Source organism: Microtus oregoni, unplaced genomic scaffold, assembly GCF_018167655.1.
Source record: "Microtus oregoni isolate MIOR12 unplaced genomic scaffold, Mior012 000017F_ref0000208, whole genome shotgun sequence".
In the NCBI taxonomy this organism is placed as follows: Eukaryota; Metazoa; Chordata; class Mammalia; order Rodentia; family Cricetidae; genus Microtus; species Microtus oregoni.
Genome location: NW_024543076.1, coordinates 5769406 through 5796235, shown reverse-complemented (window position 1 = coordinate 5796235; position 26830 = coordinate 5769406). Strand labels below are relative to the sequence as shown.

Below are 26830 nucleotides of genomic sequence, written 5' to 3'. Positions count from 1 at the left end.
CAGGTGTTGGCTGGTGGCAGCATCCGCACGTACCCTGCTCTGCCCCGGGAGCGGGTCGGTGGGAGCTTAGCTACAACGCCTGCAGCCCAGACCCGGGCCAGCTCCGGCGCGCGCTGACCTTGCCGCGGGCGGCCGGGCTGGCGCAGTCTCCGCGCCGCAGTGCCGGCTACTCGTGCCGGCGCCCCCTGGCACCCGGACCGCCCGTTCCTCGGCCGCCGCCGCAGCAGCTCGCCCGTGCTCCCACCGCGCGCCACGCGCGCCACGCCCGCGGCTAGCCCAGCAGCGCGGTCCGCGCCCGCGGCTCGGGAGGGTGCGGCGGCGCGCGCCCACGGGCCGGCCGGAGGCGCCGGGCACGGGTGCACGCGCAGCGGGTGGGCGTGCTCCGGGCGCGCGCGCCGCCGCCTCAGCCTGTCGCGCCGCCCGCGCCGCCCGCTCCCGGCGCTCGACCCAGCACGTCGGCTCCCGAGCGGCCGTGGGCAGCGCGGGCCCGCGGCATTAGAGTCCGCCGGCCTCGGACCCGCGTCCCGCACGGGGACTGTCCCGGTAAGCGAGGGCGGGGGCGGTGGGACCCGGCCGTCACCCTGAGGGGCGGGTCTGCGGTCCTGGACAGTCCTCCCCGGACTTGGATGCTGGTGTGGGAGCCGCCCCCAGGGGGCCCCTGTGCAATTGGATGCACCCTAGTTACTGCCATCTGTACACCTAAGGGAGTCCGTGGGGCGGCATGAAGGGAGACGCCCAGGGCGCTCTGCACTTTCTGCCTTGCACAGCCCCAGTCTAGAGGCATCCTCCCCAGGCCCCCAGAGAGGCCTTCTGTGTAAGAGTGGCAACATCAAGGTAGTCTCTGGACTTGGCTCCATGCGAGACCATCTAGGGACCCCAGGGACCTTCCAGGTGGTTTTGGTGAACCCCAGGTTATCTCAGCCTGTGCCCCAGAGATGCCCAGAAGGAACCCTTGCCTGGAAAAATTGGATCCGTTTGTAGCATCATAGCTCCAAGGACTTTGGCATTGACCTCCTATGGGGCTCAGCATTCCCTCACTTGTACCCCTGAACATAGTGGAAAGGAGTGGGGACTCTGTGGGACTGTGGCCTTTCTTCATTCCAATTCCCACCCTGCCCCCATTAGAATTTCTCTTCTGTATGATAGCCCGGTTGGCTTCAAGCTGGACTTTAGGGGAGACAGAAACTGCTTCTAAGAGTGCAGGGCCAAAGGGGTACCAGCACCAGTGAGGCCTCCAAATCAGAGATAGGAGATCTGAGCTCTTGAGTTTGACTATCCAGAGAGCAGTAAGACCAAGTTTCTGGAGGAGGGAATAAGGAAGAGGAGAGGGTTTTTGAACATCTTACATAATAACAACAGTTTCATAAACTTGCCCCATTTAAACATTAGGTATTTGTGACGCAGAGATCACAAACGTTAGGAGGATGGCGTCTGTTCTTCAGATTTAACTCAGAGGAAAGTATCTAATAGGGGCAGAAGAAAGAGTGGATGCTGGTAATAAGTTGTGGTGTAGCGTCAAGCATGGAGCTCTGCCATAGCAGATGCTCAGCAAATGTGATTCCTAAATGGATAAGGTCGGTTTAACTGACATGGAACCATGGGAGCGGCTATCCACTCCATCCCCAGGTTGTCAGGACTTGCTTGAGAGAACTAAAGGGGCTCCCAACAGAGTCTCCTGGGGCCACCTTCCCTGCTGCAGGATCTTGGGGACAAAGACAGGGAGACACTGTCACTTCTGAGTCACCCACACTTCCCTTGTGGCCCTCTACGTACACCAGAGGACACTCATCCATAAATATCTCTCGGGACACTTTACCGAAGAGTTCTTCAGTGTGAAGGAAGCAGGAGAGTGGGAAGGGTGAGAGCCAAGAAAGGCTTCTGGGAGAGAAAGCCTGAATCTGATACATTAATGCCCCTGTCTCACCCCCTCAACACTTTCATTCCAACTGAATCCTAAGGATTTAACTTTAGACCCAAAGATAGATTCTGACTTCTTATCCAAAAGTGGAGTGTTGAAAGGGCCAAGCAATGGAATTTACCAGAGAGCCATTCTGGAGTGTTCCTGTTCGTCTCTGTCCTCCTGCACAGCCAAACCTAGCAGCACCCTCCTGCTTTAATAAATCGAGCCTCCTAGAGCAATGGCCAAATCAGAGCAGAGGTCCATCCTATAGTCAGGCTTGGTCCTGGGCTTCTTTGAAGACATATACACCGACTTTGTGACTGAGGCAGGGAGATCACCACAAGTTGAATGCCAGTCTGGGCTACAAGGAAAACTGTCTCAGAAAACCAAAACCAAACAAACAAGAAAACACTATTTTTCTGCACTGGCTGTGGTAACATATGCCTATTATCCTGGCACTTGGGAGGTGGAGGCAGAAGAATCTCAAGTTCAAAGCCAGCCTGGCTAAATAGCAAGTTCTAGGCTCTGTCTCAAAAAGAAAAGATAAAAAGAAAAAAAATGCTTCTTTGGGCTTCTGCAGTTACATGATGAGAAGAGAGACCAAGCTAGTGAGGAAACCGAATAACCCAACTCACCAGTTATTAGCTGAGCTTGCTTTTCCTTAACCACTTGGTTCCTTTAAGGATGTAATGGCTGTGGTACCTTATGCATAGCTCAACAAGCAAATTCTGACAGAGGTTCCTATCCGTGGGCATCCCCCTGTTATAAAGGTATCTGATCCCCTTTCAGCTGAAAGCCCTCTCATGAGCTCATCTGACCAAAACAAACACATCCATTGTTTAAAGAGAGAACTGAGGCAAGCCTGCAAATATGGTGGAGTCGGTCCTAATTCAGATAGTTCTTTGCTTGGTTTTGATTTTTTTTTTTTTTTTTTGAGACAGAGTTTCTCTGTTTAGCTGTCCTGGAAAATTGTTTGAAGCTGGCCTCGAACTCAGAGATCTGCCTGTCTCTGCCCCCTGAGAGCTGGGTCAAAGGCTCTCAGATATTTCTTGTTGAAGTGTTGCTATTGTTGTTACTAAACTGGTCATTTCATCGAGGGCTCTGAGTATCACACTCCCTGGTAATCTTAGGGGAAAATAACTTGATTGATCCAAATGCTCCTCAAATCTTGGATTCTCAGTACCATCTCTGATGTCTAGTATTGAGTAAACATTGTGTTTCAGAACTTGTCAGAACAGTACCCAAGCACAGCCTGAGTCAGAATATGTGTGGCGGGTGTTACTGGACAGCCTTAGTCTTCTCGAAAATGCTTCATTCCAAAGGAAAAGAAAGAAGTTCCCTTCCCCACCTGAGTAAGCACAAATAGATATGAATTTCTCCGCCTTGGCTCTTCCACAAATTCCCTGACCACATTCTAACCACTTTCTTCTGCCAGCTTTACCCATGTGTTTTCTAAGTGTTTCCTTTGCTTGGAACATGGATAATAAAACCTCCGCAGGTCCATTTCCCACACCCCTTGTTTCCTCCCACCTGTTCCTAAGTGGCTCGTATTTATGCTGATGTATCCCATCTCTTCAGCTCTAGCAGCCGGTGACCCTCGTCCCACACGCCTTTCTAGCAATGCTTCTTCATCCCCCAAATTTACTTATTCATATCTGATGGGAATATCATTATCTACTTGTCCGCCAGTCTTAATGACTAAGTCCTGACTGGAATTGCGCTGCCGCCTTTGGATCAGGAAGCTTGAACTGTCAGTGTCCGTCTGGAGACATGATTATTGGTTCCATTACAGCATCTTGCCCACTCTCCACCCACCTTCCAGCAATCCCCTCAGAGGTCTGCACACATCCTAAGTGCTGCTGACTTGCCGGCGCTGTGCCGTATAAATAGGGAAGTTCTTGTCCTTGAGGGGTTTGCATAGACTCGGTCTGCATTTCTTCACTCGTTCACTATTAATTTAAAGTGCAGGGAAAGGACTGGGGAAAATAGAGCTTCACAGGCTAGGTATGGCAGCCAGAATAGAGTGTGTCCTTTTCCCAGGTGTCACTGACAGTGCGCTGCTAAGAGGTGTTTCTACAGGCGGCCACAGTCCAACCCCCCTTCCAAAGTTGCTTTTGCCTGTGTGTGTTGAGCGAACTGGTCACACACACTCCTGCCTTCCTGTGCTGGTCATATGTTTGGGTAGAGCATCACAAGTTACAAGGCCCTTTATATATCATAGGCTCTGATCTTGAAAACGTTTCCTGTCCCTGTGGTCTTCTCGTGGACGTTAAGCAAGATGGCTGGCGCATCCTCTTCTTGCTTGTGTTTGTTTTTCAAGCTTATGTCTCCCATAGACAAAGCCCCAGTGATTACTACACCTGCCAGATCTTAGGCTGGGGGGAAGAGTTTCCTGTTAGGAAGTTGGGAAAGAAAGGTCACAGTGCACTCACTGCTCAGCCCTGGGGTTTGTCAGGACTGCCCCTCATCATCCTGGCCAGACTCCCCCATCCCTGGATTCAAATGAATAGGCTCTGTTAACAAATATTTTAAGCATACTACATCAAAGCAGTTCTTTGAGCTGATGCTAATTCATATGTGAATGCAGATTTCCTTGCCTATTTCTATCCAGCACCCAAGCTGGCTTCATAGCTCTAAGTCATGATGGAGTCCCCTTATAGCTCCATGCTTGGCATGTGTTCTTACCTCTTCCTGGAATGCTTTTTTTTTCCTCATCCACTGGGTTAACTCCCACTCATCTTCAAAATTTAGCTCCAGCAACACCTTTTATTTTAATCCTACACGTATGCCCCTACACATGCACATACTCTCTGCATCCTACACGCATGCCCCTACACATGCACATACTCTCTGCATCCTACACGCATGCCCCTACACATGCACATACTCTCTGCATCCTACACGCATGCCCCTACACATGCACACACTCTCTGCATCCTACACGCATGCCCCTACACATGCACACACTCTCTGCATCCTACACGCATGCCCCTACACATGCACATACTCTCTGCATCCTACACGCATGCCCCTACACATGCACATACTCTCTGCATCCTACACGCATGCCCCTACACATGCACATACTCTCTGCATCCTCACAGGCAAAAATCCTATTTGTTTATCTACCAACAGCTATTAGCACTTATTTGTGCCAAACACATAGTAGGCTGCACACACACACACACGCACATTTACAGCCTCAAAAAGCAAGCAAATGGTAATAATTAAGGTGTAATAACTGCATAAGTGGAGCTGAATCTGTGCTTTGGGGATCTAAGCAGAAAACAGGGAGTGCCTCTCCATCTTGCTGGAAAAATTCACTTGCTGAGTGCAATCCCACCAGCCAATCACTGCCAGTGTGATGTTTCTTAACTGTTGCTTGGCTTCTGTGGGAAGTCAGAGCTGTAGCTTTTAATGAAGACAGCCCAATCCCCCAGAGGCTAAAGATCATGCCATCATTTTGTTCTCGTGTATATTAAAGCTCTGTGAGCTTTCAGTAAATATTAAGCAGCAGCAGGATGTCCCTCCTGCCTCGCAGCCTTGCGCCGAGGCCAGGAAGACAGTTTCACTCAGCCTTTAGCCTGTCTGCTTCTTAGAAAGTCCTGAACATCTTTCTGCAGTGTGGGTGACTGTGTCTTCCCAAATAGGCAGACGTGGACGGCAGGAGATGGGGAGGGAAACCTTCAAGGTCTACAGACAATGAGAACTGAACCCCATCTGTAGGCTCCGGCCAGGGCCCGACAACTAGAGACGGACTCCGACGACACTGAATTGAGAGGCTGGATTCCCTAAAGCAACAGGCAGCAGAGAAGACCTGGACCATTTGCGGCTTGGGTCACCCCAGAGCCCGACAGAGGGTAAGGGAATTCTTTGTTGTAGCTCTGCTTGAGTTCTGCAGGCTGATGCTGGTGTGTGTGGTGAGCTCAGGGTCTGTGCTGTGCTCTCTAAATTGGCGGTTCTCCACCCGTGGGCGATACCTCTTTGGGGGTTGTAAGTCCCTTTCACCGGGCCACATATCAGATATCCTGCATGTCAGATATTTACGTTACGATTCCTAACACACACAGAATCACAGTTATGTAGTAGCAGTAAAACAATTGTATGGTGGGGTGGGGGTAGGGTCAGCACCACATGAGGAACCGTATTAAAGGGTCACAGCGTTAGGGAGGCTGGGAACCGCTGCTCTAGGTTGATGTTTACAGATCACGGTTCTGTTGGTTTTCTATACTTTGTAACTTTTCCCTTCTATGTTATTTGTGGCGCTTTCCCTTAGGTTCTTGGTCAGTCCTTCTGAGACATGCTTCCAGGAACTAATCAACCAATTAAAATTCCACACACTCATGCACAGCTGCTGCTCCTGTCCAGCTCTCCGCTCAGATCCAGGACCAAGAAGATACATTTCCTAAGCTTCCTTCTTATGCCCGTAGCAAGCTGCCCTCCTGTGTGCCAAGCTGTAGTCTACAGGACACAGACTTGGAAGTGGTGGTTTCCCCATCTCACCATGGTGGTGGTGGAAACTGGCTAAGTTCCAGAATTTCATCCCCCCCCCCCCCCCCTTTGTAGGCAGATAGTAGCAGAAACTGCCCTCTGCGGCCAGAAAACCACTCATAGTTGCTGTGTGGTGGGTGGGTGTTCTTACCGCAGAACCCTGACTCACCGTTTGCTCGCTCGGGCTCCACCCCGGAGGGGGCAGCGCTAATGTGAGGCACTGAGCATAGTTCCAGAGACGTGTTCTGGTCCAGGTTTCAGCCAGATTTGCCTTTGTTTTCTTTAGCTTTTAATACTGGGATTTAAATCTAGGATCCCTTGTCTTAGACACATTCTTTACCGCTCAACCACATCCCTAGCCCTCTTTTCGGGTTTTCGAGACTGAGTGTTGCTTGCTTGATTTGCCAGGCTGGCCTTGAATTCACTTCACAGTCCAGGCTGGCCTTGAACTTGTGATTCCCTGCCTCAGAAACCTGAGCAGCTGGGATTACAGGCCTGCATAAACAAGCCCAGCTTCTGGCCAACACTGATGAATAGGAAGGTACTGGAGCCAGGCACCGGTGGCACACGCCTAATACCAGCACTCAGGGGGCAGAGGTGGATCTCTGAGAGTTCGAGGCCAACAAGGATAGTCAGAGCTGATACACAAACCCTGTCTCAAAAAAAAGAAAAGAAATGATACTGACATCATGTCTGAAATAAACTTATTTTGCCCAGTCATCTCTGCAACATTCATGTTCTGTGAAAGGCAGAGGAGCCATCTAGATTTTTTCCTACCTTGTTTTCATTTCTTTTTCCATAAGCTCAACCCTCCTCTCATCCATCTATCTATCTATCTATCTATCTATCTATCTATCTATCTATCATGTATCATCCATCCATCCATCATCCACCATCTATCTATCTGTCTGTCTGTCTGTCTGTCTATCATCTATCATCCATCCATCCATCATCCACCATCCATCTATCATCTGTCTCCTTCCTTCTCTCCCTCTGTAGACCAGGCTCTCCTCAGATTCACAATGACGCTCCTGCCTCAGCCCCTCAAATGCTGGGATTACAGGTGTGTGTCACCACACTCAACTTTCAGTACTCCTCAGCCTGCTCCTTCGCACTGAGGGGTTCGCATTGCCTGTTCCTGCTTAGGAAAGCCCTCATAAGCTCCAGAAAACCCCTTTTAATTGCTCCTGGGCCCTCCAAACAGCATTCATTCCTATACAAAGGATCAGGCTCAAGTGGGCAAGCGTACTTTACGGTAGCATGCTGAATAAGGAAACTCCTGCCTGTTGGGAGGGTTGTCCCTCAGCCTCTCCACAGCCAGAGTGTCTGGCAAGAGAGGTTCCCTTGCTGCCTTCGCCTTCCTTGTTTCTTTCCCAGCCCCTGCTGTGGAGCAAAACCGCTCCACTCACACAACTTCGTCCTTATAAATAATCCCATTGCATTCTAAGCAGGTGCTCTGCAAGGAACGGGTGTGTCTTGCACACTCTAAGCTGCCCACATATTCGCTCTGCCTGACAAATGCATCTAAACAGCCTTCTCTGCTGAAGGAAAGGTTCTGATCTTTGCCGTTCTCTTTTCCTCCTGTTCCACAGTCAGATAACCCTACTTGCCTACACTATTATCTCCCGCCGCCTGCCCCTGCCCCTAAAGGTTTTTCTTTTTCCTGGATACCACAAAACCTTGATAGGCACAAAGTCACCTCATTCCTGAGAGACAACATCTTCTTATCCCCTTTTCATTCTTGTTGAAGAAGCAGAAAAAGAGAGAGAGAGAGATTCCACCCACCAGCCAAAGAAGTAGTCATTAGGAATAATCTGTGAGATCTTTTACTTCCTTTTAAGCTGCTCTTCTTCTAGGACTTTCTTCCCGCACAGGAGAGATCGGGCTTTCTCACCAGGCATCCGTTTTTCCCGTCACTAATCAGTGCCACTTGTTTCTCCAGGAATTAGAGCTGATTGTGTTAATTTCTCCAACACCGCAGCACACTCGCTTTTAATCAAGGTGTCTTTTGTAGTCCTCTTCATTAGACATTTAGAGATTTCGCCTTGTTCTTCAGGCTTACTTCCTGTTGTGTCCTCACAGCTTATAATCAAATCATAGCCGTCATTTCAAAATGATGAGAAAAATGAACAAACAAAAAAATGGCTTGAGGTCTCATTTGGATCTTAATGGCTTCCTAATAATGGTTCCACTTCACAATCTTTGCCTTAGAGGCATATAGTGATCTAGAAAAATGAACCATCTGTAATAAAAAGGATAGCCGTGTTCAAAGAAACAATGACAAGGGTATTATGTTACTTACTTTTTATACTTGATTATTTTCTTAGTGCATGTAAGCTTCTGCCTTCATAAAAGTTCTCCCAAAAATAAACTCAGTGACTTCATTGCCGTCTGAGCTATCTTCATATCTTCAGACTGAGAAAGTGGTTTCCTGACATGGGTCAGTGGGTGGAAGCAGACAGTGGGAAGAGCTACAGGGTTGGGAGGTGTCTGTTTCCGGACGCTAATGCCCTGCAAAGTGATGTTCCTAAGTATCCCTTTTTATGTCATCAGAAAAAGCCAAAGCACCAAATGCCCATACTGCAGCTCTCCCGGTGACTCAATCCTGGAAAGTGATTTTAGTATGTTCCGGATTTCCAGATAAACGTCTCCAGCTACGTTTCAGCCCATGCCTTCTAATCAACATAAAAGTCTCATCACTGCTCTCTAAGTCTTCTGACATAGAGGCTCCTCCTGTCTGTCTGGAGAGCTGTGCACTCCCTATAGCCCCAGGAGCCAGGTGGGCACTGCTAAGCTCTAGTGTTTTACAATCTGTTACACTGACGAAAATAAAATAAATAATTTTAAAAACGAAGAAAGGATGGGCTTTTTAACTATTTGTTAGAAATATAAGTATAGGGGCTGGAGATATGGCTCAGCGGTTAAGAGCACTGATCGTTCTTCCAGAGGACCCGGGTTCAATTCCCAGCACCCACATGGCAGCTCACAACTGTCTGAAAATGCAGTTCCACAAGATCTGACACCTTCACACCAATGCACATAAAATAATGTTAAATAAATCATTAAACGTTTTAAAAAAAGAAATATGAGTATATATTATACTTTCTATGCACTTCAGCCCACTCATTTAACTCCTGAAGTTTTGTCATAGACTTTCCCTATCCTCAGAATCCAGTTTATTCACTGTTTGGGAACTATTGCTCTTATCTTTGTATTTCAAAAACTTAAATCAAACTTTATATAGTTTGTCTATTAAGCTATTTTGTAGTTTCCTATTGAAATTATTTCTCCCCTCTTACCGTTGTTTTTAAAAAATGCTTTAATAAGTTGGAAGGCGCATGGTGGTGTGTACACCTTTAATCTGACTCACGAGGCAGAATCAGGTGGATATCTTCAAGCCAAGGCCAGCATGGAGTCCCAGGTCAGCCAGGCCTACACAGAAAGCCCTTGTCTCAGAAAGGGAGTGGGCAGTAGTAAATGTTGTTTAACACTGTGGTTTTAAAAGAATCAGTCTGTCGTGGAGAGTGCAGCTTTTTTCTCCTTCCATTCTCTTATTCCACCCTTTTCTTCCTTTTCTCTGTCATTATTTCCCCTTTAAAAATACAAATCCATTCTCTTTCCCATTCTTGGAGCCAGTGATGGGCCACAGTCTCACTAGGCTAGCTTTGAGGTGTCCGTCTGCAGGGGTGCACAGCTCTCTGGAGACTCCAGGGGTGCGCCTGTTCCTTGTCTTTCCAGCTTCTCAAGTCCACCGACATTGCTTGGCTTGTGACCTCTCTTTTTTTTCAAAGCCACTGTAGTCTTTCACATCTTTCCCATGTCCCGTCACAGAGCAGGCGTCCTTTGGCCAGTCTCTCACTGGTAGACCTCCCATCCCACACTGTTAGGAATCACAGCCATCTTTAAATCCAAAGGAAGAGTGGGATGGAGTTCCTGAATGACATGCGCAAAGCCCTGGTCAGTCCCAGCACTGCCAAAGGAAAAGAACCATGCCAGGCAGTGGTGGCACACGCCTTGCATCCCAGCACTTGGGAATTAGGCAGGCAGATCTCTGTAAGCCTGATCTACAAGCTGTTACAGAGAGAAACCTTGTATCAGAGAGAGAGAGAGAGAGAGAGAGAGAGAATAAGTTGAATGAAATGTCTCAAAAGACATTTATATGGAAAATAAACACATAAAAAAAACTTCTGGAGCTGGGGAGATGGCTCAGTGTTTAAGAGCACTGACTGCTCTTCCAAAGGTCCTGGGTTCAATTCCCAGCACCCACATGGCAGCTCACATCTGTCTGTAACTCCAGTTCTGGCATCATCACACAGACATACATGCAGGCAAAACCCCAATGTACATAAAAAATAAATAAATCTTTAAAAAATTTTTTAAAAAGAACTGTTCGCCATACTTTGTAACCAGGAAATGCAAATCTAAACTGCATTGAGATTCACCTCACCCCAGTCAGAATAGCTGTCGCCCTGAAAACACAACAATGCTAACATGGATATTGGGTTATTAGTCCAGTCCCTATGGAAATAAGCACAGAGATAAAAAAAAAAAACTAAAACAAGACTGCCATACTGTCTACTCCTGAGTTGTGTACCTGAAGGAACGTAAAATCAGAATACACCAGAGATAACTAAGCCAAGCACAGTGAAATATGCCTGGGATCCCAGCACTCAGGAAGCTATGGTAGGGGGACCCTGACATCCAGGCCAGCTTTGCAGAGAGAGAGAGGAGAGAGAGAGAGAGAGAGAGAGAGAAACATATATGTATGTATATATGTGTGTGTGGTTTCACACCAGCCTGAGCCACACAGAGACTCAAAACAAACAAAAAAGTAGAGATATTGCGATATATGTGTACCTTTTTGGTTATGTGTTTTGAGGCAGGGTCTCACTATTCGACTTGACTAGTCTGGAGCGACTCTGTAGACCAGGCTGGCCTCAGACTCCCAGAGATTGGCAGCCTCTGCCTTCTGAGCGCTGGGATTAAAGGTGTATGTGTGCCCCGTGTCCAGCTACACTCATGTTACTGTGGCACTCTTCACAGTAGTCAGGTTATTAGATGCCGGTCCACAGATGGACGGGGAATGAGATGTGGCATTTACACACAATGGAATTTTATTCGGCTCTCAGGCAGAGCGAAGTATTTACAGGAAGATAAGTAGAGCCAGAGACCTTCAAGTTAAACAAGTAAGACAGACTCAGATGATGCTCCCTCTTTTTGTTCATATTTGAATGTAGATTTCTATAGAAGATGTCAGGGTATAAGGGGATGTTTTCATAAAGAGGAACGACCAATGGGAAAAGGGATGAGAAAGGGTAATCAAGAGTGAATATGTTCAAAGTGCATTCTGTTATATGTGTGGAAAAGCATAATGGAACCCATTATTTTGTACAACTACTAGACACTAAAACTGTTTTGATGATTCTGAATCACTATGGAGAATCATTATAGGGTAGTTTAGGAGTTTCCTTTGTTTGGTTGGTTTGGTTGGTTTGGTTTGGTTTTTTCAAGACAGGGATTCTCTGTGGAGCCCTGGCTATCCTGGATCTCGCTTTGTAGACCGGATTGGCCTCAAACTCACAGAGATCAGCCTGCCTCTGCCTCTGCCTCTGCCTCTGCCTCTGCCTCTGCCTCTGCCTCTGCCTCTGCCTCTGCCTCTGCCTCTGCCTCTGCCTCTGCCTCTGCCTCTGCCTCTGCCTCTGCCTCCCGAGTCCTGGGGTTAAAGGCGTGCGCCACCACCCAGCAGGTAGCTTTAACTAAATAAGATGTATTGAAAATAGCAGTGAGGGGGACCAGAGAGATGACTCAGTGGTTAAGAACACTGGCTGCTCTTCCAGAGGACAGGGTTTGATTTCTGACATCCATAGTGACTGACAACTGATTGTAACACCAGTTCCAGGGCATCTGACTCCCTCTCCTGGCCTGTGTGGGTAATGCATATAAAGTACACAGACATACATGCAGTCACAACACTCATACACGTAAAATAAAAAGAAATAAATCAGGCTGGAGAGATGGCTCAGCGGTTAAGAGCATTGCCTGCTCTTCCAGAGGTCCTGAGTTCAATTCCCAGCAACCACATGGTGGCTCACAACCATCTGTAATGAGATCTGGTGCCCTCTTCTGGCCTTCAAGCATACACACAGAAAGAATATTGCATACACAATAAATAAATAAATATTTAAAAAAAAGAAAGAAAGAAAGAATGAAAATCAAAAAAAAGAAAAAAAGAAATAAATCTTTTTAAAAAGAAAAACAGCAGGGAAGGATTGTGTGTCGATTTAACATTCCTCTTCTTCTTGCCTTCCTGCCTACAGGAACATACATTCTCCTCGACACCCTTAATGCTAGCAACCCTCTTTAGGTCATTTAGGCCTATAAAAGAATGTGAGTGTTCTAAACGCCTAGAATATATGCTCCAGACACAGGCTTTAACAGATAGTCCAAAGCAATAAACTATCTCACACCAAAGTTAGCTGCCAACTCGGGAAAGGGGGTAGGAAGGAAAAGTGGAAAACATAGAACAGAAAATGTGAAAACTGGATACATTCATTCACTAAAACTCAGACCCCGCTTTAGTTCCTCTTCTGTTGCTGTAGTAAGATCACGTGACTAAGGAAACCTATAAAAGAGACCCGTGTGATTGGGCTTATGCTCCCAGAGCGTTAAACTCTGCGAGTGACCGCGTGGCAATGGGCAGTCGGAGAAGCATCTGAGAGCTCCCGTCTTGATCCACAAGCAGAACACTAGCGGCACACCTCCTCCATCAAAGCCATATCTCCTAACGCTTCCCAAACAGCCCCACCGACTGGGGACCAAGTACACAAACACGTGGGCCCATGGGGCCATTCTCATTCACAGGCCACAGTCACTGCCGGCATTTGGGGCTGTGCCCCGTTCGCTAATGGGCTCACATGTTTTGGACGTTTTTTTTTTCGACAGAGACACACTTGCACCTCAGTGGTTTTCACACTCTTGAGTCTTCCCTGTGCCGTCCATCTTTTTAATATTAGGAACAAAGCATCTTTTTTTATTTTAGCTTTTTATTTATTTGTATGGGGGAGCAGTATATGCTTGTAAGTGCAGGTGTCTGTGGAGGCCAGAGATGAAGGTGGAGGCGTTTGTGAACTGCCACGCTTGGGTGCTGAGCACAGACCTTGGAGCCTTCGTGAGCTTTAGCTGCTGAGCTCTCTCTTCAGCCCCTGATATTTATTTCAATAGGAAGAAGGGAAGTATGCTTTAATCAGAATTAACTTTGAGGGCCTGGAGAGGTGGCCCGGTGGTTAGAACACTTGCTCTTCCAGAGGACCTGGGCTGAATTCCTGGCCCCCATACAGTGCTTCGCAGCCGTCCATAGCTGCAGTTCTAGAGAAGTTGATGCCACTTTCTGGCTTCTGAAGACACTGGGCATGCAAGTGGGACCAGATATACATGTGATCAAAACACGCATAAAAATAAGATTATTCTTTAAAAAGAATCCGCTTTGTCCACTGATCAGCGGTTTAGTTACTTCATCTCTACTTCATAACTGTCATGTTGCTGCTTTTATGAGTTGTAATGTAAATATCTGATATGTGACCCTGAGAAAGGGTCATTTGATCCTACAGGTTGGGAACCACTGCCCTGGAAGACACATTCACAGAAAATATTCTTTAGTTTTCTATGTCAGGGTTTTTATCCTTTTGAGTTTCTAGCCTGAATTTTATAAACTAACATGGAAGAGGCAGGCCCTCTCAATTTACCAATTCAAGAATATGGGTTTCACTGGCTGGAGAGATGGCTCAGTGGTTGAGAGCATTGCTTGCTCTTCCAAAGGTCCTGAGTTCAATTCCCAGCAACCACATGGTGGCTCACAACCATCTGTGATGAGATCTGGTGCCCTCTTCTGCCTGTAGGCACATACACAGACAGAGTATTGTATACATAATAAATAAATATTTTAAAAAAAGAGAATGGGTTTCTGTCAGGCATGGTGGCACACACCTTGAATCCCAGCACTCAGGAGACAGAGGCAGGAAGACCTCTGTGAGTTTGAGGCCAGCCTGGTCCACAGAGCGAGTTGCAGGACAGCCACAGCTACATAGTGAGACCCCGTCTCAAAAAAAAAAAAAATTGAGAATATATGAGTTTGCTTAGTAACAGGAAGTCGTGGAGTAGAAATTTGTACCACTGTGGTGCGCACAAGCAGTAAATATTTCTGGAAACAATATGTGACTGTCCCAGGCACGGTACATAGTAAGGTTCTGCTGGGAAAAGGAAGACTTCTTGACAATTAACTGCAAAGATTTGGCTTGGGTTTTATCTGTGTGTATGTGTCTGCATGTACAGAGGGCTGTGTGTGTGTGTGTGTGTGTGTGCGCGCGCGCGTGCGCGCGCGTGCGCGGATATATGCCTATGGAGGCGGAGGCCAACTTTGGGTTTCATCCTTAGAAGCCATCCACCTTGTGTTTTGAGACAGTGTCTTCCTCTGTATCCCAGGCTGGCCCTGCACTCACAGCAGCCATCTTGCTTCAGTCCCTGGAGTACTAGAATTACAGGCATGAGCCGCCATGCCTGGTTTTGAAAATGCTTATTAGCATCTATTATGTTCCAGAGACCTCACTAGGGTGGAGGTGGGTATTGTGCAGGGTGAACTAGTCAGAGGAAGTTGACATTGATCAGATAGTCATCCCATTAAATATATGATGAGGAAAGTTACTGCTCTAGAGAAAGAGCCTGGTCTGGGAGCACTCGAGGCTGGAGACTGCTCTAGAGAAAGAGCGTGATCTGGGAGCACTCCAGTCTGGAGGCTGCTCTAGAGAAAGAGCGTGGTCTGGGAGCACTCCAGACTGGAAACTGCTCTAGAGAAAGAGCGTGGTCTGGGAGCACTCCAGTCTGGAGGCTGCTCTAGAGAAAGAGCCTGGTCTGGGAGCACTCCAGTCTGGAGGCTGCTCTAGAGAAAGAGCATGGTCTGGGAGCACTCCAGTCTGGAGGCTGCTCTAGAGAAAGAGCGTGGTCTGGGAGCACTCCAGTCTGGAGGCTGCTCTAGAGAAAGAGCCTGGTCTGGGAGCACTCCAGTCTGGAGGCTGCTCTAGAGAAAGAGCATGGTCTGGGAGCACTCCAGTCTGGAGGCTGCTCTAGAGAAAGAGCATGGTCTGGGAGCACTCCAGTCTGGAGGCTGCTCTAGAGAAAGAGCGTGGTCTGGGAGCACTCCAGTCTGGAGGCTGCTCTAGAGAAAGAGCCTGGTCTGGGAGCACTCCAGTCTGGAGGCTGCTCTAGAGAAAGAGTGTGGTCTGGGAGCACTCCAGTCTGGAGACTGTGGTGACTTCCCCAAAGAAATAACACTTGAGCGAGCTGGAAAGAGGAGTCAGTAATTGGTGCTCATACTTTCCAGAAATAGAGAAAGCATGTCAAATAAAGACTGGAGCAGGACTAGGAGAGCTTGGAACACAGAGAAGAGAGGGAAAGTTTGAATGTAAGATGCCTCACGAGCCGTAAGGCACAGACTTAAAGGATCCAATCCTAAAAGCTGTAGAGAGCCCTGGGAAACATTCATGCTGCTGTGGGAAGCCTGAGTGTCCCAGGGTTCCTTAACCCAGTGATTCCTCAACTTATTTCCAATTCTCTGGCTGGTTCTTCTCTTCTTCTAGTCTACTTAAAACTGCCATCTACCCTTCTGTCCTTCAGCCAGCCAGTCACCAGTTTATTCCTAAAAGTCCCCAATTCTATTTTCATGGCAGCAAGTGCACTCAGCGTCATACCTGCTCTTATTCATTGCAAACCCCCACTCAGCCTCTTGCCCAGCCTAGTATAGTAGTCCTCTCATTGTCGCTACCTTTTCCCTGCTGCCGCTTTCCCCCAAATAAACTGAAGATAGCTTCTCACACATTCCCTGAGGTCCTCTGTGACCTGATAGTGTGGTCTCACACTTTTGTAAAAATCCTTAAAAATAGCCAGATTGCTATATAGTTTGTAGCATAAAATTTACTCATTTAAAGTGTAGCACTAAATTATTTTTAGCATTTGCACAGCTAGGCAGTCATCACCATGCTCCTACATCAGAACGCCTTTGTTGCCCCACCACCACCAAATAAGGCCACACCTATTAGCAACACACCCACCCACAAGCTCTCTGCAGACTTAGGGAGGCACCAGTTTATTTCCCTAGATTTCCTGGACGTTTCACAGAAACGGAATCACAGAGCCTCTGCCCTCTCATGACTGTCTCCTTCCCAGGCTCACCCATGTTTCCTGTGTGTCTACACTGTTTTGTAAGAGAAGGCTAATGGATAGGTGGTCTGTCTGTCCTGTCTCAGCTCTCTTTAAGCGGTCCTGGAGTTCCTCCTTGGAGTCTGATGTTTAAAAGCATGTGTGGTGTGGTGCGGTCCGTCTCCGTTTCCTATGATGAGGGCTTAGTGACACGAACGTGGCACTGTTCAATACGCCTTGATTAGCGTGTTGAGCACAAGGTTGACGTGGACTGTTGCTCTGCTAAGAGCAGACATTCCCCAGCCATCTTCCAGGAGGCTTCCGAGAGTAGGAAGGCGTAGACCAGCTTTGCAATGCACCGTGCCATGTCCTTACTTTCCCACGCTGTACTGTGGTTCTGCAGGGAACGGGGGGTGAGATTCCTTTTAACTTGTGAAAAGTTATGGACCTTATTGGAGAGTCTAAAAGCAAAGGTGAAATGTGAACGTTAGCAGAAATAAAGTCTTAGAAGAGCAAAGGCACCCACCGTAGAGCTTGACTAGGCCTATTGTCTGTGAGTAGGAGACCCACGAGAGGGGATCGAGGGGTGTTTGTGACCTTGACCACATACGTGGAGGTGATGGAGCTTCCTGGCAGCCTGATTAAGGAGTCTTCTAAGAATAGAAATTCATTCACTCTGGATTGAAAGTTAGCCAGCACTCGATAAGACCCTGGGTGAACTGTGCACAGTGCTCACTGGAGGAGATTTCTTGCGATCAGAAAACCTGAAATAGGTTAAGTCTGCTTTAGAAGATGAAAAACTTGAGGTCTAGAGTCTCAACCACCCCAACCGCCTCAGAGTCGCAGAGACCTGGTGCCCCTGGGCTAGACCAGCTCTCCATAACAAGGTAGACAGTTACCACATATGTGTGGTACACTCTACTTAATTAAGCACTGTTTTTCTCCTTTCTTGTATGAGGTGTGTGGGCGTGTATACGTGTGTGTGCGTGCGTGCGTGCGTGCGTGCGTGTGTGTGTGTGTGTGTGTGATGCTGAGGTCAAGCCCAGGCCTTAAGCATTTGGCACAAAGCTCTCTAAGGTGGAGCTATCTCCCCTACCCAGGTTCGTTTTCTTTTTTTTTTTTTTTTTTTTTTTTTTAGAATGATGCTAGTTTATGTACAGTAAATAGAGATTTACATGTCTGCTCAGTTCGGGAGTTCCTCTGGACACTGAAAATATAGCTGTAAAAACATATTGATCCCAGAACTGACGGTGCTTACGATTCAATGGGGCAAACACTATCCCCAATTAAGTTAGACACTCACTATGCCAGGTGGAATCAGGATGGAGGTGAAAGCAAAGCCAAGAAGGGAAATGTTGAGGGTTGACATGTTTGACCACAGCAGCCTCATTGTGCAAAGAATTACAGTTGAAGAGGAATGTCACGTGAGGGGGGAAGCGAGGAAACGGAAGACACGGAGTGTCTGAGTCATGACAGATTTGGTAGTCTGAGGAGCAGCAAGAGAGTGGGGCAGGGGAGTTATAGCAGAGTGATCAAGGCTGAGAGGAGTATCTGATAAACATTAGAGAAGCTGGGGAGCAGAGTAGGCAAAGACGTCACATACAGTGAAGAAAGCAAGCTGCTCACAAACACAAGGAGGAAGCTCAGCTAGCTCCCCTGCTGTCTGTCTTAGGATCCAGCTAGTTACTGCAGATCCCCATGGCCTTGTTGCTAGTGGCTCTCTGAGGAGGCCATGCCCTGATTCTGTCTGTCCAGCGTCTGTTTGCACTCACATCTTCCAGTCGCCACAACTCCCTGAATTATATACAGGTGAGCTAAGCCTGGAGCCTCACCCTGTGTGTGTCTGATGTCCAGGAGAGGAATATTTTCCTGCAGGACTTAGCCTGAAGGTACTTACTTACCTTCTAGCTTGCTTTTCTAAACAATGGGGATGATTTTTAAAAACCTTAACACATGTTGAGGCACCATTCCTGCTGTCTACTTGATGTAGCATGATTTATGGGTATTTCAAGATTCTAGGTGCTCAGGGGTCCTTGATATTAAATATTCATTTAATTATTTTTATTTTATTGCCAATTATTGTTATTATTCCACTTTTACCAAGTGGTTTTATGCACTGTAAAGTTTAAAGGACTTTGCCCTTGACCTCTCGTTAATGCAAAACGGTGTGTATGCATTTACTTGTGCACACACTTTTATGGAAATTAAACATGACGCAGGCACAGAGGAATTCAGAGAGCACAGACCCAGTGGAACTTGGCTGTTTTGACTCAACAGTATATCATTGATAACCCTGCCTCAGTCTCTGAAACAGTTCCTTGATATGCACCTGTAGAGAAGTCCATGCTGTCTCACTGTCCCCAGTGGTGGCCATTTGTGGTGTCTTCAATTCTTTGGAGCTGTTTTTTTTTTTAATTTATTTATTTATTAAGGATTTCTGCCTCGTCCCCACAACCGCTTCCCATTTCCCTCCCCCTCCCCCGATCAAGTCCCCCCCCCCCCTCATCTGCTCGAAGAGCAATCAGGGTTCCCTGACCTGTGGGAAGCCCAAGGACTGCCCACCTCTATCCAGGTCTCGTAAGGTGAGCATCCAAACTGCCTAGGCTCCCACAAAGCCAGTACGTGCAGTAGGATCAAAAACCCACTGCAATTGTTCTTGAATTCTCAGTATTCCTCATTGTCCGCTATGTTCAGCTAGTCCGGATTTATCCCATGCTTTTTCAGACCTAGGCCAGCTGGCCTTGGTGAGATCCCAATAGAACATCCCCATTGTCTTAGTGTGTGGGTGCACCCCTCGTGGTCCTGAGTTCCTTGCTCGTGCTCCGTCTCCTTCTGCTCCTGATTTGGACCTTGAGATTTCTGTCCGGTGCTCCCGTGTGGGTCTCTGTCTCTGTCTCCTTTCATCGCCTGATGAAGGTTAATATTCCTGAGGATGCCTATGTGTTTGTCTTTGGATTCACCTTATTTAGCTTCTCTAGGAACATGAATTATAGGCTCAATGTCCTTTATTTATGGCTAGAAACCAAATATGAGTCCAGGTTCGTTTTCTTATGGTGTCCTCATGACAGCCCTGTGAAGTGCGCTGCACAGATAACCCTCATTCCACAGATGACAAAACCAGAATCACACAACCAGTCAGAAGCAGACCAAGCAAGGCCTTCTGACTTCTTAGCATAAACCCTTTCCAGTATGCCTTGCTGCACTATTTAATAGTACCTGTCTTTTCCGTGAATAGATAAGACTGATTTTGTCCACAGAGCCATGGGGGTGCTGATGTCCAAGCGGCAGACCGTCGAGCAGGTGCAGAAGGTGAGCCTGGCTGTGTCAGCCTTCAAGGATGGACTACGGGACAGGCCTTCCATTAGACGTGGGGGTGAGCTACCAGGGTCCCGCCGCGGCACTGTGGAGGGCTCTGTTCAGGAAGTACAGGAAGAAAAAGAAGCAGAGACCAGTGCCCCCGTGGTTCAGGAAGAGAGCAGCATCAACCGTGCAGCCTGGGAGCGGCTTCGAGATGGGCGTGGAGTTGAGCCTGAGGAGTTTGACAGGACCAGTCAATTCACACCCCCTGCCTTCATCCGACCCACCCGGAAGCTGGATGACGATAAACCTCCAGATATCTGCTTGGATCCCCGGGAGCCTGTGAGTGTTCCGTTAAGGCAGGATTCCCCTGTCTTAGCCTTTAAAAGGATCAAAGAACAGGACAGGGAAAACTAGGTGTGGTTGAGGTGAGACTTGAACAGAAGAGGAAGCTGGGTTCAGAACAGTCCTTGCCCCACAAGATGGGTTTAAATGTGTCTCTGTGTAGAATGCTTGCCTTGTGTGTTCAAGTCCCTCTATCCCCAGTACCACAAAGGGAAGCAATATTTCATAAGAGTAAAACACTAAGTATAGCTTGGATTAGTCATAGTGTAAGACTTGGACTTTTGAGTGGGAAGCAATGGCTGCATGACAAAGCTTGAACTAATCCTATCATCTATGGATTCTCAACCACGGAAGGTACCAACCCTTTGTAGGGGACATTTGGGAAATTTGAAAAGGGGAACTGGGGTAAGATACAATGACTGTGGGGTTCTACTGGCATATAGATAGTATTAAGACAGCTGGGATTTTATTTTATTTATTTTTATTTTTATTTTATTTTATTTTTTTTTGGTTTTTCAAGACAGGGTTTCTCTGTGGCTTTGGAGCCTGTCCTGGAACTAGCTCTGTAGACCAGGCTGGTCTCGAACTCACAGAGATCTGCCTGCCTCTGCCTCCCGAGTGCTGGGATTAAAGGCGTGCGCCACCATCGCCCGGCTTTTTTTTTTTTTTTAATGTCATATAGTGCTTGGGACAATCGGTCACACAGATTATTCTCTATGACGTGCCAATCATATCCCTGTTCAGAAACATAGTAACAGAGCCCTAAGCAGCTAGAAGAGCTTCCTGATTCTCGTCCACCAGGAAGAACACTCTTACCCTTCACCGTGGCTCAGAGAGACCCAGGCCCACACAGCAGCCCGTAGGATCTCGCTCTCTGTACTTTCAAATCCTGTTCCTTCCGGCCAGGTTGTCAACGATGAGATGTGTGATATCTGTGAAGTCTGGACCGCCGAGAGCCTCTTCCCATGCCGCGTCTGCACCAGGGTCTTCCACGATGGCTGTCTGCGCCGCATGGGCTACCTCCAAGGAAGCAGTGCAGCGGAGGTGACAGAGATGGCCCACACCGAGACCGGCTGGAGCTGCTACTACTGTGTGAGTCTGGACTGCAGGACAGCAGGAAAACTGGGCGTCTTTCCAGAGGCCCACTCTTAAAAATGGCTGCTTCTAAGTCGTGACCTAAGGGGTTTCCTAACAGTGCATGCAAGGGTGCTAGATAGGTAGATAATCAATTCCTTGCTGTGTAGTGTATTACATGACACAGCATGACACAAAACACATGCCAGCAGCCCACAGGCCCAGTTGGTACATGCTGGACCTAAGAGTTTCCAGAGGAAGCAAACCACCCTCAGCTGTAATCATAAGAAGAACAAGTCTAACCGATGAAGAGCAGTTCTGCCCAGGGAAGTGTCAGGTTCTCTAGAAGTCTGTAGTTGTTGTTCCTCATACTTACCTGAAAAAGCCACCTGGTGTCCTGACCAGCATGCTTCCAGAGAGGTAGCTTCTGTCTCTGGAAAACACTCAGTCTTGATGTCCTCGCTTGACCTGCTGCCTATTGGGAGCGTTGGTTCTGCATCTCTGAAGTGATGGTTATGTGAATTGAGTAGCAAAGCTGTATTGATTGAGAACGCTGCAACTCTGTAGAAATGCCTTCCAGCTCTTAATGGCAGAAAGAATCCTAGGTTCCCATTGAAAGCCAGCTTCACAGCCGTTCATCACCATTCCTGAGTAGACTCCCAGCCTTTCCTTCCTGCTGTGCCGTCCTGCGGATTCTTCACCAGCCTCTGACTCAGTGCACGGAGCAGCTGCCGACTGTCTTCTTCCTCTGCCTGCAGAAAGCAAATGTGCTACTTTCTGACTCTCCACCTATAGCTGATCCACAAAGCCAAGTCTGGAAGTTATTTCCAGCTACTGCATACCCCACTCTGAAATACACCACAGAACACACACCCAGCTCTGCTGTCCTCTCCGTCCTTGCCTCCCTCCCCTCCTCCCCCGACACTGCCACCAGCACCAGCATTTATGGCAACCCCGCCACTGGTGTGCTGCCAGCATGGGCCTGCCTCAGTCAGTGCGTGTCTCCTTGCTGTCTTCTGTGAATGCTCTGCTTCCTTCCCAGTTCTGATAGGGTCCTGCTGTCGCCACCTCTGCAGGCCTCTTACAGAGACTTCCTCCGAGTTCATCCCTTTCTCTTCCCTCCATCCACAACCATACTTCCTAAGAGCACTTCACTGTCTCCCGACTTCTCTGCCCTTCCAGCCTGACCTCTGCATTCAGCTCCTTGCTGAATGGACTTTTACTGAGGCCATCAATAATCTCTCAATGGTCAAGTCCAAAGAGGCCTTTTCAGGTGTCTTCTTAGTCAGCCTTTCTGATAACACTTCCGTATTTCCTTCTCTTTCTCTTGGCATTTGTTTTCTAAAATGTATACACTATATGGAAACTAGATAAAATGTTCACAAATAATAAATATCACCACTCTTAATACCACCTCCCACAGCCTGCCACAACCTGCCACAGTCTTTGCTTGGTATCCAGTATTCCCAGTCTCTTCTGGCCGCCTTTGATCATTCTTTCTCAACAGCAATGGTTTGTTTTCATTCTGGGTACTATATTCCTCGGGGTCCCATCGTCTTTCTCACTATCTAATCATTAGTGATTCCCATATCTGTGTCCAGACTTAAATTTCCTACCTCAGGGGCTTCCCCATCTCGATATCTCACCAGTGCTTCATGCTTAGAATGCCCCCAAATGAACTCGCCTTTCTGCCTACAGCTGCTCTTTCTCCATCCCTTACCTCTGTGAAAAGTAATGTCATTCGCCGGTTTCCCAGTCCCAGCTCTTCCCTGGCCCTCTTCCCTCACAGCCGCTGGGTCACCAGGTTCTGTTGACTTGGCTACCAACACCCCTCTTTGCCCCTCCCTCTTCTCATCTCTGGTTTTAGACACTCATTTTTTCTTACCCGTACCATTACAACAGCCACTTAAGAGATTTTGTCCCTCTGAACCATTTCCCCATAGCAGTCAGAGATCTGACAATGACAACCATCCTTCCATGCCTTCCCATTGTCCTTAGAACAAACGCCCAAGTTAAGGGTCTCAGCCCAGGCCATCTGAGGAACGTCACAGTTCCTTATCTTTTTCTGTTTCTCCTTGCACCCCCTTCATGGTCACATGCAGCAGCCACACCAAACATCACAGTGTCGAGCACACAGCCATTATGCCCAGAACATGCCAGATGCTCAATAGGTGTCTACTGAAAGAGTCATCAGGTTCTCGGGGGAAACCCATAGATGGGTACCCATGTGATACCTGCATATGCTCTTGGCTGACAGTTTAGGAGGACAGTTAACCAACTACTACTGCAACGGACTTTTATTCTCTGATCTTTTTTAATTACTTATTATTTACTTATTTATTTGGCTTTCTGAGACAGAGTTTCTCTGTGTAGCCCTAGCTGTCCTGAAACTTGCTCTGTAGACCAGGCTGGCCTCAAACTCAGAGATCCACCTGCCTCTGCCTCCCGAGTGCTGGGATTAAAGGCATGCATCACTGCTACTCCACAAAGAACTTTCATAATTTAAAGACTTCATAGGACTGCCAACAAAATAAGTTCTCAGTGCTTCCTAGTAATTAAAACTTCTATGACAACATAAAAATTCATCTTGTTTAGGAACATTTCAAAATCATTCTAGAACCGCTTAAAGCTGCACACCCACTAGAAGCAGGGCTATTTGTTTTTATAACGAAAATGTGCATTAGGCACAGCCAGTGCTTCTAATAAATACATGCTGAGCATCTGGGCTAGGACCGACAGCGCCAAGTACACCTTGCAGCAGCTTCCTGAGGTGCTTCTGTGACATCCCTGTTTGCTCATGGTAACTTGAAAGCAGTATTTACTAACGGGACTTAGCCAGATATCTGGATTCCAGGGAGGACTCTTCCCCAAATTCAGACAGCTCAGAGCAAATCTTCCCTCTTTCTAGGGCCTTAGTCTCCTTGACTGTGAGTGGAAGCTGGGATCGGGGTTCCTGACCTCTCTTTGGGGGGAACATTCCCACCCTCTTGACCCAGGGCTTCTCATTTGTCGCTGGCCTGTATGGCCACTGACTTGGCTTTCACGTTCCCTCAGGACAACCTTAACCTGCTGCTCACGGAGGAGGAGATGTACAGCCTCACAGAGACCTTTCAGCGGTGTAAAGTCATCCCTGGTAAGGCCAGCAGGCGCTGCCGAGAAGGAGGGGCCAGCCACATCCCCTTTCTTCCTGAGAATTTGGGGATTTGGGGAGTAGGGATGAGTGAGTTCTTCCTTCTTCCTGGGTTGTGGCCATCAGAGGCAGTGCCTTCCACCACAGCTCCCCTGAGCTCTCCTGGCTATGGGAGGTGTAACCCCATGAGAACTGGGACTGTGGGGCCCTGAGGGTTCCTTAGAGGTGAGTGAAGGTGTCCGGGGCTGAGGAGGGGTGGGCATAGTCAGCACGGATGCCTCCCACAGATTGTTCCCTCACCCTGGACGACTTTGTGCGCTATCGCCACCAAGCAGCAAAGCGAGGGGATAGCAACAGGGCCCTGAGCGATGAGCAAGAGGAACAGGCAGCCCGCCAGTTTGCAGCCTTGGACCCTGAACACCGAGGCCACATAGAGTGGTCCGACTTCTTGTCCCATGAATCTCTCCTACTGCTGCAGCAGCTGCGTCCCCAGGTGAGGAGCAGCAGTAACGAATGTCCCTGCGGGTCAGAGGCCTCAGGTGCATGCTGGGCACATTAGGGCAGCATTGGGAACTGTCTAAGCAAGAGCAGGGATCGGGAAAGGGTGTCAGGTCCATCCAGTGGTAGATGACCAGTGACCAGGGCTGAGGAGACTGCTGGAGAAGATCGGCTGTGACCGGACGCCCCTAAAAATGTCAGGCTATCAAAAAGGCTCTGGGAATATCTAAGGAGGGCAGCAGAGGTTTGGACATGGAAGTGCAATTCTCTGTGGTTTTCAAGATATTTTCACCTTCGAGACCTTAACTTGGCTCTTTTTTCTCCAGAACTCTCTATTGAGGCTTCTCACCGTCAAGGAGAGGGAACGAGCCCGGGCCACCTTCCTGGCGCGGGGCAGCGGGAGCACCATCAGTGAAGCAGAGTGCCACCATGCCCGGCACTCCTGGTTCTGCAAACGCCTGGCAGAGGCGTCCTCCTGCAGTGTCAGGTCTGCTCCTCGCCAATCCTGCCCCCCTGGCCCTCTGCCTGTTCCATCTGGACGCCCTTGGTATAGCATGTGCTTCTCCTGTGGGCAGAAGGTCCCCCTGTGGACTAGGTAGAGGCAGCACGTGGGGCAATCTCTGTCCTAGACTGTGCTGCCCCATGTCTGAAAGCCTAGACAGGCGTGTCTGGGTCCATGGGCCCACCGGATTTTGGGAGGGAGGGCTCACAGCCTTTTGTTTTCGTGCTCCTAACTGTATGTTCGTTCTTGTGCCTGGCAGCATCAGCCACGTGGGTCCCATAGCAGACAGCAGCCCAGCCGGCAGCAGTAGCAAGAGTGATGATAAGACCCTGCTGCCCACAGAGCAGGAATCCAGGTGAGCTGACCCCCCTCTCTTCTGTATACAGCCACAACACCCCTTATAGATAAAAGAAGGCATTACCACTTCCACCCCAGAAGAGCAAGCGTCCACCCTAGAAACCAGGCTCCAAAAGGACACATTTGACCCCAGGTCTCTAGGGCCAGACAGCTGATCTGCTAGCTTTGTGGCATAGCCCACCCTGACCATATTAGACATGAGGCAAGCTTCCCCGAGCTTCGGCCAGGCCAGCCTGCCAACCAGTCTGCCACCAGGATTGGGTCTTATAGGACTTCAGGCTTTCTACCCAGCCTGACAAATCTGTTCTCTCTCTCTCTCTCTCTCTCTCTCTCTCTCTCTCTCTCTCCGCAGATCTGTGGACTGGCCCACCTTCCTAAGAGAGAATGTCATCTACATCTTGGCTGCTCGCCCTAACAGTGGAGCGATTCACCTGAAACCCCCAGGATAGTGTGGGGCAGAGAAGATTAGTTCCGGGACGGTGGCATCTTCCCCCTCCTCTCCTTTCTCTTTCCTCAACCAACCTCTGGCACTGAGGCTCACAGGAATGGGGCACTGCCAGCATCTTAATTTGTCACTAAGTTCTATGACACTGAAGCCACCGTTCCCCTGCCAACAGAGGCAGCCTGTGGAATGCCACACTGAGAAGCCCTGAGAGCTGTGGCATCTTCACCTGCTACTGGACCACCTCCCGCCCTCTGCCACCTCATGCGTACATATATGTGCACCTGCACATGCAGCCGCATACATGCCTAGGTAGCCATGCCTTCAAACTCCTGGTTCTTTTTTCAATGAAAAAGGACCAAAATCCCTTTGTGAACCCCCTGGTGTAGATGAGATGGTCTCGTCTCTCGTCTCACTCTTTCTATTGGCCAGTTCTGCTTTCCAGTAGAAAGGAAGGGGCAGACTAGCCTCGCTTCCCCTCCAGGAGATGCCCAGAGGCCCCCTGCCCACATTGAAACCCCCTTCCGTGATGAGCCACTGTTGCTCGTGAGTGTCTGTGTGTCCCTCAGGTGTGCTGTGGGAGAACAGTGAAAATTCATCCCTCAA

The 26830-nt window shown here is 48.5% G+C and overlaps 1 protein-coding gene across 3 annotated transcripts; it reads left to right on the top strand.

Moving 5' to 3' along the window:
- Positions 1–160: 160 nt before the first annotated feature.
- Phf24 (PHD finger protein 24) lies at positions 161–26830 on the top strand. 3 transcript variants are annotated; one of them, XM_041667579.1, is made up of 9 exons: positions 161–543; positions 5627–5760; positions 19837–20218; positions 21128–21313; positions 24350–24428; positions 24713–24918; positions 25250–25410; positions 25685–25780; positions 26135–26830. In XM_041667579.1, the coding sequence occupies exons 3-9, from the start codon at positions 19841–19843 to the stop codon at positions 26229–26231; spliced, it is 1203 nt and encodes a 400-aa protein (XP_041523513.1). In that variant the 5' UTR covers positions 161–543; positions 5627–5760; positions 19837–19840; the 3' UTR covers positions 26232–26830. The 3 variants fall into 3 exon arrangements, with proteins under 3 accessions (XP_041523513.1, XP_041523511.1, XP_041523510.1); XM_041667577.1 differs by having other exon boundaries at positions 5555–5760; XM_041667576.1 differs by having other exon boundaries at positions 5551–5760.

Excerpts from the sequence above, each read along its gene's own strand:
- Phf24 (XM_041667579.1), top strand. The coding sequence starts at position 19,841 with ATGGGGGTGCTGATGTCCAAGCGGCAGACCGTCGAGCAGGTGCAGAAG. Across the intron at positions 24,429-24,712 it reads GCGGTGTAAAGTCATCCCTG|ATTGTTCCCTCACCCTGGAC; the intron begins GTAAGGCCAGCA and ends TGCCTCCCACAG. Across the intron at positions 25,411-25,684 it reads GCGTCCTCCTGCAGTGTCAG|CATCAGCCACGTGGGTCCCA; the intron begins GTCTGCTCCTCG and ends TGTGCCTGGCAG.